Here is an 11505-nt window from a genome sequence, read left to right as displayed (position 1 = left end):
TCGGGCAACGGGCAGCTAACAGCATCAGAGTTCTCGTGCCATGGTTTTGGGCACCAATTGTTGCACCACCTGCTCAGCCAGCCAGAGGCAGGGGTCAGGAAGCTAGAGGTAGAGACCAGATTGTTGGAGGTGGAGGTCAGGCCGTTAGAGGTGGAGACCAGCCAGTTAGAGGTCATCCCAGGGACGTAATTTAGATTGGTGAGTCCATCTCCAGTGTTATGCTTTCCCAGCCAGGCCTAAGGCTGAGTCATCTGATGCTGTTATCATATGTACTATTTCAGTTTACGGTAGATATGCTTCAATTCTATTTGATCTGTGGTCTACTTACTCCTATGTGTCATCCTATTTTGCTTCATATTTGGCTGTGCCCCATGATTCTTTGAGTGCTCCTGTGTATGTGTCCATGCTAGTGGGGGATGCTATTGTTGTAGATCGTGTTTATCGTTCATGTGTGGTCACCACTGGGGGTCTTGAGACTCGTTTAGACCTTCTACTTCTCGATATGGTTGATTTTGATGTCATACTGGGTATCGATTGGCTGTCACCTTATTATGCTATATTAGATTGTCACGTCAAGATGGTGACCTTAGTCTTACAGAGGTTTCCTCGATTAGAGTGGAAAGGGACTCTTGGCCATTCTACCAGCAGGGTTATCTCTTATGTGAATGCTCGGCATACGGTCGAGAAGGGGTGTCTAACTTATTTGGCTTATGTCCGTGATTCTAGTGCGGAGGTTCTTTCCATGGATTGAGTGATAGTTATTCGTGAGTTTCCAGAGGTGTTTCCTGCATACCTACCAAGGATGCCACCTGACATGGACATTGATTTCTGCATTGATTTGGCTCTGGGCACTCAGCCCATTTCCATTCCGCCATATCGCATGGCCCCGCTAGAGTTGAAAGAATTGAAGGAACAATTGCAAGAATTGCTTGATAAGGGCTTCATTAGGCCTAGTGTCTCGCCCTGGTGTGCACCTATGTTGTTTGTGAAGAATAAAGATGGATCGATGAGGATGTGTATAGATTATCGGCAGCTGAACAAAGTCACCATCAAGAACAAGTATCCATTACAGAGGATTGATGATTTATTTGATTAGCTTCTGGGCACCAAGGTGTTTTCGAAGATTGATTTGTGATCTGGCTACCATCAGTTGAGGATTAGGGCATCCGATGTCCCTAAGACAGCTTTTCAGACTCGGTATGGGCATTATGAGTTTCTAGTGATGTCATTTGGGCTGACAAATACCCCAGCATCATTCATAGATTTGATGAACCGGGTGTTCAAGCCCTACTTGGATTCCTTTGTGATTGTGTTTATTGATGATATCTTGATCTACTCCCACAACCGAGAGGAGCATGAGCAGCACCTTCAGATCATTCTTCTGACTCTGAAAGACAGCCAGTTATATGCTTAATTATCAAAATGCGAGTTTTGGTTGAGTTTAGTTGCTTTCTTGGGTCACGTTGTATCAGCAGAGGGTATTCAGGTGGATACTAAGAAGATTAAGGCAGTCCAGAACTGGCCTAAACCCATATCAACTATAGAGATCCGTAGTTTCTTGGGATTGGCAGTTATTACCGTCGGTTTGTAAAGGGGTTTTCATCCATAGCAGCCCCATTGACTAGGTTGACCCAGAAGGGTGCCCCGTTTAGGTGGTCATACGAGTATGAGGTGACCTTCTAGAAGCTCAAGACAGCTTTGACTACGGCACCGGTATTGGTGTTACCCACAGGTTCAGGATCTTATACAGTATATTGTGATGCATACCGAGTTGGACTTGGTGCGGTATTGATGCAGGGTGGCAATGTTATTGCATATGTTTTGTGGCAGCTGAAGGTTCACGAGAATAATTACCATGTTCATGATCTAAGCTGGCAGCCATTGTTCACGCGCTGAAGATTTGGAGGCACTAACTTAACGGTGTGCCATGTGAGGTATTCACGGATTATCAGAGCTTGCAGTATTTGTTCAAGCAGAAGGAACTCAATTTGAGGCAGAGGAGCTGGTTGGAGCTATTGAAAGACTATGATATCACCATATTGTATCATCCCAGGAAGGCCAATGTGGTGGCCGATGCTATGAGTAAAAACTAAGCTAGTATGGGTAGCCTTGCTTATATTCTAGTTGGTGAAACTGCTTGCATTGGATGTTAAGGCCCTGGCCAACCAGTTCGTGAGGTTGGATGATTCTGAGCCCAACCGTGTTCTAGCTTGTACAGTTGCTCGGTCTTCTTTGTTTGAGTGCATCAGAGATCGGCAGTACGGCGATCCTTATTTTGCTTGTCCTTAGAGACACAGTGCGGCACAGTGATGCCACATATGTTACTGTTGGAGGTGAGGGAATTTTGAGGATGCAGGGTCGTATTTGTGTGCCTAATGTGGATGGACTGCGTGAGTTAATTCTTGTGGAGGCCTATAGTTCCCGATATTCTATTCATCCTGGCACTGCCAAGATGTATCAGGACCTTGGGCAGCATTATTGGTCGAGGAGGATGAAGAAAGACATAGTTGCATATGTAGCTCGGTGTCTAAATTGTCAGCAAGTAAAGTGTGAGCATCAGAGGCCTGGTGGTTTACTTCAGTGGTTAGCGATTCCTGAGTGGAAGTGGGAGTGTATCACTATGGATTTTGTTGTTGGACTCCCACGGACGCAGAGGAAGTTCGATGCAGTTTGGGTCATTGTGGACAGGCTGACCAAGTCAGCGCACTTCATTCCTATGGCAGTTACCTATTCTTCGGAGCGGTTGGCAGAGATTTACATTCGTGAGATCATCCGTCTTCACGGTGTGCCCGTGTCTATCATTTCTGATCAAGGTACGCAGTTCACCTGCACTTCTGGAGGGAAGTATAGTGTGAGTTAGGTACGCGGGTTGAGTTGAGCACAACATTTCATCCTCAGACCGATGGGCAGTCCGAGCGCACTATTTAGATCTTAGAGAATATGCTCCGCGCATGTGTTATAGATTTCAGAGGATCGTGGGATTAGTTCTTGCCTCTTACAGAGTTCGCTTACAATAACAACTACCAGTTGAGCATTCAGATGGCTCCCTTTGAGTTATTATATGGTAGGCAGTGCCGGTCGCCAGTTGGGTGGTTCGAACCGGGGGAGGCTCGGTTGTTGGGCACAGATTTAGTACAGGAGCCTTGGATAGGGTTAAGATTATTCAGGATCGACTTCGCACAGTTCAGTCTAGGCAGAAGAGTTATGCCGACCGCAGAGTTCGTGATGTTGTATTCATGGTCGGAGAGAGAGTGTAGCTTCGGGTATCACCCATGAAGGTTGTAATGAGGTTTGGAAAGAAGGGCAAGTTGAGCCCTAGGTATGTCGGACCTTTTGAGATTCTAGAGAAGGTAGGAAAGGTGGCTTACAGGCTTGCGTTGCCACCTAGTTTAGTAGCTGTTCATCCGGTATTCCATATGTCCATGCTTCGAAAGTATCACGGCGATCCGCCCCATGTGTTAGATTTCAGCTATGTCCAGTTGGACAAGGATTTGACTTACGATGAGGAGCCAGTGGCTATTCTAACCTGGCAAGTTTACCAGTTGAGATCAAAAAGTTACCCTTCAGTTCGAGTGCAGTAGAGAGGTCATCCTTTTAAGGCAGCTACTTGGGAGTCCGAGTCCGATATGAGGAGTAGATATCCCCACCTTTTCACCAGCCCAGGTACTTTTCTATGTACATTCGAGGACGAACGATTGTTTTAGAGGTGGAGAATGTGATGACCCAAAAGGTCATCTTATGTTTTAGAACTCGATTCTGCGCTCTTAAGCCTTAAAATCTCATTTTTACCCTCATCGATTTTCGTGCGTAGTTCGGGCGTGTTACCGAAAAGCTTTTATGTTGAAAATTGATGAAAATAAGAATTTTTGCCTTAAAAATTGATTTTAGTTGACTTCGGTCAATATTTTTCCGTAAATGGGCCCGGATCCTTATTTTGACAGTCCTGGTGGGTCCGTATCGAATTATGGGACCTGGGCGTACGCCCGGAATCGAATTCGGAAGTCCCTAGCTTGAGTTATGAATTTTTGATAAAAGATTAAAAGTTTGAAAATTATTTGTTTTTAAGAATTAATTGATGTTTGGCATTGTTAGTACCTGGTTCGTATTTTGGTTCCGGAGCCCGGTACAGGTTCATTATAATATTTAAGACTTGTCTGTGAAATTTGGTGAGAAACGGAGTTGATTTGACGTGATTCGGACGTCCAGCTGAGAAGATAAGAATTTTAAAGTGTTCTTGAGAATTTCTTTTGATTTGGTGCTAAATTCGTAGTTCTAGGTGTTATTTTGGTTATTTGATAATGCGAGAAAGTTCGTATGATATTTTTAGACTTGTGTGCATGTTTGGTTTGAAGCCCCGGGGGCTCAGGTGAGTTCCGGATAGGCCACGGGATGTTTGGACTATATAAAATCTGGTTTTCTGGCATGTCCTTCTTTGCGTTCGCGAAGGTACTATTGCGAACGCGAAGAGTAAACTGGTCAGCTGTAATTTTCTTCTTCGCGAATGCGAAGGATTGGTCGCGAACACGAAGCAATGGGGGCGTTACCCTTCGTGAACGCGACCAGCTCCTCGCGAATCCGTAGTGTTAGGCATACCCGGGGGAGTGTCAGTGATCCTTCATCGCGAACGCGAGCATGGTCTCGCGAACGCAAAGGCCGGGGGATAACCATTGCGAACGCGAAGGCTTGGCAGTCGATACTCTTCGTGAACACGATAGTGGCCTTGCGAACGCGATGCACGCTGTCGCCCAGTGCATAAAACAGAATCAAAACGGGAATTGGCCATTTATTTCATTTTCTCAAAAACCAAACGGACTAGAGGCGATTTTCAATAGTTGTTTTCTTCCCCAAAGTGTTGGTAAGTGATTCCAAACTATTTTCTTTCAATTACCCATTACATTTCATAAACTTTCAACCTAAAATCTAGAGTTTTCATAGTAGAATTAGGGGTTTGCGTAGAAACTAGGGATTTCGGGAATTTGGGGATTTAAACTTCAATTTGAGGTCGGATTCCAAAACCAATTATATATTCGGGCTCGGAGGTGAATGGGTAAATAGAGTTTGGTCAGAACCTCGGGTTTTGACCAAGCGGGCCCATGGCCGGGTTTTTGACTTTTTGGAGGAAAAATTTGGGAAATTTAATTTATGCAATATAATTTATTCCTTTAGCAATATTTGATATTATTGAGTCATCTTTGAATAGATACGAGTGGTTTGGAGGTGAATTCTAGAGGAAAAGCTGTGATTGAGAATTAAGTGGCCTTCAGAGCGAGGTAAGTATTGTGTCTACCCCTGACTTGAGGGAATTAGGAACCCCAAATTATTTGCTATGTGAAATTCATTTGAGCGGTGTATATGTGAGGTGACGAGTACTTATGCGCCGCCAATTTACCTGTTTTCCCTGTTTTCTCCCATTTTTCTTATATTGTCTCTTTCCTATGCCTAATTGTTACGTGTTTAGACTAGTGTTGTTAAATTTGTCATTCTTATCATGTTTATGGATTTTCTGGTAATAATTGAGTATTTATTTAAAAATTGAGATTTGATATTGTGGAACAAAAATGTTGAAGTAAGGCTTGTACTTGTTATTCTATCTCCCTGTTGTTATTTATGCATTGCATTATGGTAAGGGGGAGTGTTAATGCACGAAGGGTGATGCCGTGCCATATTGTGAGTGTTAATGCACGAAGGGTGATGTCGTGCCATATTGTGAGTGTTAATGCACGAAGGGTGATGCCGTGCCATATTGTGAGTGTAAAAGCACGAAGGGTGATGTCGTGCCATGATATGTGAGTTAATGCACGAAGGGTGATGCCGTGCCGTTTCTATTGATTTTATGGTGAGATTGAGAGTAAAAGCACGAAGGGTGATGCCATGCATTTTTCCTTTACTGTATTCGTTGTTCCTGTTGATTCATAATATATTGGTTGTTCCAGTTATCATTATGTTGTAGTTCTTTATCTCGTATTTCCCCCAGCATGTTTCCCCCTTCCGATATCTCCTATCTAATTCTTCATTACTGTTATTTGTGTATATATTGTTAAACTGTACAGGTTGATTTGTAGGTGCCTTGCCTTAGCCTCGTCACTACTTCGTCGAGGTTAGGATCGACACTTACCAGTACATGGGGTCGGTTGTACTGATACTGCATTCTACACTTTCTGTGCAGATTTTGGTACCGACTCGGGTTGATCGAGATTTTAGCTGTTGGACCCGCTATCCGGAGACTCAAGGTAGATCTGTCGGTGTTCGCAGACCTTGAAGTCCCCGTCTATATTTTCTGTTTTACTGTTTCTTTCATCCAAACAGTTATATTTCTTTCAGACTATTACTTGTAGTAAATTCTAGAATACTCGTGAATTGTGACTCCAGATCCGGGTGTTAGTAATTAACACAGTTTTTATATTATTCCACGCTTATTATATTTCATCTTAGCTAATTATTGTTATTTACTGAATGGGATAAGAATTGGTTTAATGAATTCTCTAACGTTGGCTTGCCTAGCAAGTGAAATGTTAGGCGCCATCACAGTCCCGACGGTGGGAATTCCGGGTCGTGACAACGAGCCTAGAATTATTGGACAAAAAAAGAGAAGCGGCTCTTGTCTGATTAGCTGCCAAAAAACACCGGATTGAAAGGTATTATAATCGAAGAACCAATCTTCGATATTTTAAAATTGGGGAATTAGTACTAAAGAAAGTCACCCTCAACACCCGAAATTCAAATGAAGGAAAACTGGGTCCGAACTAGGAAGGACCGTATCAAGTTTTCAAAATCGTCGGAAAAGGATCCTACAAGCTCGATGTAATAAACGGCAAACAACTACCAAGCAATTGGAACGTGTCGCACCTAAAACATTACTATTTTTAAGGTACGACCCCCCCCCCCCCCCATGCTCATTTATATTTCGAAATTAACCCTTGTAGGTGATCGATCAGAAACGAGGATGGATTATTCAACTCGAAGCCTTTAGGCCTGAAAGCACGTGTTGCACTCTTTTTCCCTTAGACCGGTTTGATCCCAAATGGGTTTTTCGACAAGGTTTTTAATGAGGCAACCAATGATCGTGCTAACTTAGAACAATTCAACAGCATCCAAGGCCTCTTTACAATCAACCTCAAATACTGGGGGGCATTACCATCAAATATATTAAGTTCGATGCAAGGAGGTTACTTCATGACAACAGGGTTTCGATAGGAAACATTGTAAGAGCCAAATGGTCAAAACGAACCACGCTCGTGTAGTTTGCTCGATCCCTGGTACAAAACATGAACACATGTATAATGACATACAGAAAAATTTCTCCTTTACCAATATCTTATATCTCAGAATCTATCCTATATTTCGTGATCTATTATGCAAACATGCATAAGGGTCGACCATTACCCCATAAATCGGGGATTGCCAACCAAAAAATCAACGAGATCGAGCCCCACATTAAGCCTAAAGGCTAATCTTATTTTGAGTTCGAGCAATCACTCACTTCGAGTTCGAGCAATCACTCATTCACTCGACCACTGAGCCTATAGGCTACATTACTTCCAGTTCGAGCAAGCACTCACTCGACTACTAAGCCTACATGCTACATTAAGCCTACGGGCTAATCTTATTTCGAGTTCGAGCAATCACTCACTCGACCACTAAGCCTACGGGCTACATTACTTCGAGTTCGAGCAAGCACTCACTTGACTACTAAGCCTACGGGCTACATTAAGCCTACGGGCTAATCTTATTTTGAGTTCGAGCAATCACTCACTCGACCACTAAGCCTACGGGCTACATAACTTCGAGTTCGAGCAAGTACTCACTCGACTATTAAGCCCAAAGGCTAATCTTATTTCGAGTTCGATCAGTCTCTCACTCGACCACAAAGCCTACAGGCTACATTACTTTGAGTTCGAGCAAGCACTCACTTGACTACTAATCCTAAGGGCTAATCTTATTTTTAGTTCGAGCAATCACTCACTTGACCACTAAGCCTACGAGCTACATTACTTCGAGTTCGAGCAAGAACTCACTCGACTACTAAGCATGCGGGCTACATTAAGCCTACGAGCTAATCCTATTTTGAGTTCGAGCAATCGCTCACTCGACCACTAAGCCTACGGGCTACATTACTTCGTGTTCGAGCAAGTACTCACTCGACTATTAAGCCCAAGGGATAATCTTATTTTAAGTTCGAGCAATCACTCAGTCGACCACTAAGCCTACGTGCTACATTACTTCGAGTTCGAGCAAGCACTCACTCGACTACTAAGCCTGCGGTCTACATTAAGCCTAAGGGCTAATTTTATTTCGACTTCGAGCAATCACACATTTCGAGTTCAAGCAAGCACTCACTAGACCACTAAGCTTACAAGCTACATTACTTTGAGTTCGAGCAAGCACTCACTCGACTACTAAGCCTACGGGCTACATTAAGCCTAAGGGCTAATCTTATTTTGAGTTCGAGCAATCACTCACTTCGAGTTTGAGCAAGCACTCACTCGACCACTAATCTTAGGGCTACATTACTTCGAGTTCGAGCAAGCACTCACTCGACTACTAAGCCTACGGGCTACATTAAGCCTAAGGGATAATCTTATTTCGAGTTCGAGCAATCACTTACCTCGAGTTCGAGCAAGCACTCACTCGACCATTAAGCCTACGGGCTACATTACTTAGAGTTCGGGTAAGCACTCACTCGACTACTAAGCCTACAGGCTATATTTAGCCTAAGGGCTAATCTTATTTCGAGTTCGAGCAAGCACTCACTCGACTATTAAGCCCAAGATCTAATCTTATTTCGAGTTCGAGCAATCACTCACTCGACCACTAAGCCTACGGGCTACATTACTTCTAGTTCGAGCAAGCACTCACTCGACTATTAATTCAACTACATTACTTCGAGTTTGAAACCAAATACACTCGACTATTTAAGTCTAAGGGCTACTTTTTAATTCAAGTTCGAGCAAACGCTCACTCGGTTATAAAGACTACAAGGTCCGACTTCGATCAAATTGCCTAAAGCCTCGGAATTATGAAAACTTTCATAAGGCATGAATGAAACAAAATCTTCACAAGGCAGAGAATAAAACAGAGACAAGTTGGGAAAGGAAAAAATCTTTATATATATATATATATATATATATATATATATATATATATATATATATATATATATGTATATATATATATAAGAGTATTTAAAAACGTCCGATCAGGACCTTACACAAAAAATCAAATGGAAAAACCTTAAGTTTCCTGGTTATCTCCGGGGTCTGTCTCTTCTCCATTGGGCCCCTCCTCGCTCTCAAACCCACTCTTGCTCCCATCATCATCATCATCATCATCATCATCGGAATCCAAGGCTCCGGCATCGGCTTTAAGCTCTTTAGCCTTTTTTATCTCTTCCGTAAGATCGAAACCTCGAGCATGGATCTCTTCGAGGGTTTCCCTCCGAGATTGACATTTGGCGAGTTCAGCAACCCAATATGCTAGAGTTTTAGCTGACTTGGCTGTCTTTTTCGCTTGTACTTGAGCGGATTCAGCATCGGCCCGATAGACGGCCACGAATGCATCCGCCTCGGCCTTTGCTTTTTCGGCTTCAGATTTGTCCTTGGCAAGTTCGGAAGCCAGCCGAGTCTCGAGATCCTCTATCTTTCTTGCTTGAACCAAGCTTTCCTCCTTCATGCCTTGAAGTTGACTTTCGGCCGATGATAATTGGGCTCGAGCAGTCTCTTTTTCTGCAGCAAGGTGGTCCATGCCTTTTTTCTACCCCAAGGTCTCCGCCCTTATCGTATTGACCTCCTCACGAAGCATCCCGATCACCTCAAGCTTCTGCTGCAACTGTGAGATCGAAATATTAGCCACCGTTACCGAATCAAGCCCATGAGTTGTTAAGATTACCATTACCTCCTCGGTCATGTCGGTCTAATCTTGGTATGCCTTAGCCAACTCATCTCTAAGATCCCTGATCTCTTCCTCTTTCTGCCCATTAAGAAGTTTGAGAGCATTTCTCTCCTCCGAATGCCCTTGGAAATTGGTCTCACATCGGCTCAGCTCCGTCCGAGACTTGGAAAACTCCTCTTGATGAAGAGCTAAAGCATATACGAAGAAGAGAAAAAGTTAGGCAGAAAATGGAAAACTATGACATCAACAAAGGTAATCGAGACTTACCCGATTCAGGGAACATTGAACCTCGAAGAAAAGACCCAACGCGTCACTCGGGCCGGCAACATCCTCAATACCGGTAAACAAATCATGAAAGGGGTCCTCTCCCTCATGGGCCCCATGTACCTCGAAAGCTCGGGCTACCCGAATCGCCCCTTCGGAAAAAGCAGGGAGAGTAGGCGAGTCTCCGGTTACTATTTCCCCAAGCGAGTCGCTTGGGGTGTTCTCCTCAGTTCGAAGAGCTCCAGGGCCGACCCTTTCAGATATACCCATCGGTTGTTGACTTTGGTGGGCGGTATCCTTGATATCTAATGACTCGGGGACTTTGCCCGAGTCCTTCTCCGACATCCCCTCAGTTCGAGATAGAGCCTCGTCAAACGCCATCGACCCAGCTGCCTTTGAGGCATCGATGGATTTCTTCACTCTGGCCACCAGTATGGACCCGTCATTTTCATCTTCCTATTCATCTTCATCCCTTAGATGCGGAGCTGACTCTTCGGTCAAAGGGATGGTGTTCTTCCTCGGCTTACGAGCCATCTTTATCTTAAGTTTTGGATCCTCGGAGGTAGAGGCCCTTTTTCTTTTGTTCACCTTCGCTGATTTTGGAACCGGGTCCAAAGTCTCTTCCTCGCCAGACGGGGGCCTCATGACCGCATCTTTGCCCAGGCCTACACACAAGGAAATTGGTTAAATATAGGAAAGACATTTTGTTCGAATCATCGAAGACATGGGAAAAAGGCTTATCATGATTTTTAACCTCCCATCGGCCCTTTGATAAGTCGCGCCACGAGTGCTCGACATATGTGGAGTCCAAGTCTCGTACCTAGCTCTTAAGGTTAGGAACTGCATTGGGCATCCACGCAACCACTACATCGCAAAAAAAGATATCGATGAGAAAGAAATGAAGGAGAAAAACAATAGGATCTAGCAACAGGATTGTACTTACGCTTCATATTCCATTCCTCGGAAAATGGCATCTTCTTGGCCGGGATTAGGTCAGAAGTCTTTACTCGAATGAACCAGCCCATCTAGCCTCGATCCTTATCCTCGTCTATGCTTGAGAACAACACTTTGGTGGCCCGGCGTTGGAGTTATATTAACCCACCTCGATAGAGGCGGGGGCTGTACAATCTAATGAGGTGGTCGAGGGTGAAAGGCATCCCCTCGACTTTGTTCACGAAGAAGTGGATCAGAATAATGATCCGCCAAAAATAAGGGTGGATTTGGCCTAGAGTTACTTGGTATTTGCGGCAAAAATTGATGACAACAGGGTTGAGGGGGCCCAACGTGAAAGGGTAAGTGTACACACTTAAAAATCCTTTCACATGAGTAGTAATATCTTCTTCGGGAACCGGG

General features: G+C 44.0%; 1 protein-coding gene across 1 annotated transcript; it reads right to left on the bottom strand.

Moving 5' to 3' along the window:
• Positions 1-9231: 9231 nt before the first annotated feature.
• Positions 9232-9741, bottom strand: LOC138905339 (KNR4/SMI1 homolog). The gene has a single exon (XM_070193851.1). It carries the CDS (start codon positions 9739-9741, stop codon positions 9232-9234), a length of 510 nt encoding a protein of 169 aa, XP_070049952.1.
• Positions 9742-11505: the final 1764 nt, after the last annotated feature.

This window comes from Nicotiana tomentosiformis, chromosome 1 (assembly GCF_000390325.3).
Source record: "Nicotiana tomentosiformis chromosome 1, ASM39032v3, whole genome shotgun sequence".
Lineage (NCBI taxonomy): Eukaryota > Viridiplantae > Streptophyta > Magnoliopsida > Solanales > Solanaceae > Nicotiana > Nicotiana tomentosiformis.
This window is presented reverse-complemented; position numbering and strand designations above follow the sequence as displayed.

Excerpts from the sequence above, each read along its gene's own strand:
- LOC138905339 (XM_070193851.1), bottom strand. The coding sequence starts at position 9,741 with ATGGACCACCTTGCTGCAGAAAAAGAGACTGCTCGAGCCCAATTATCA.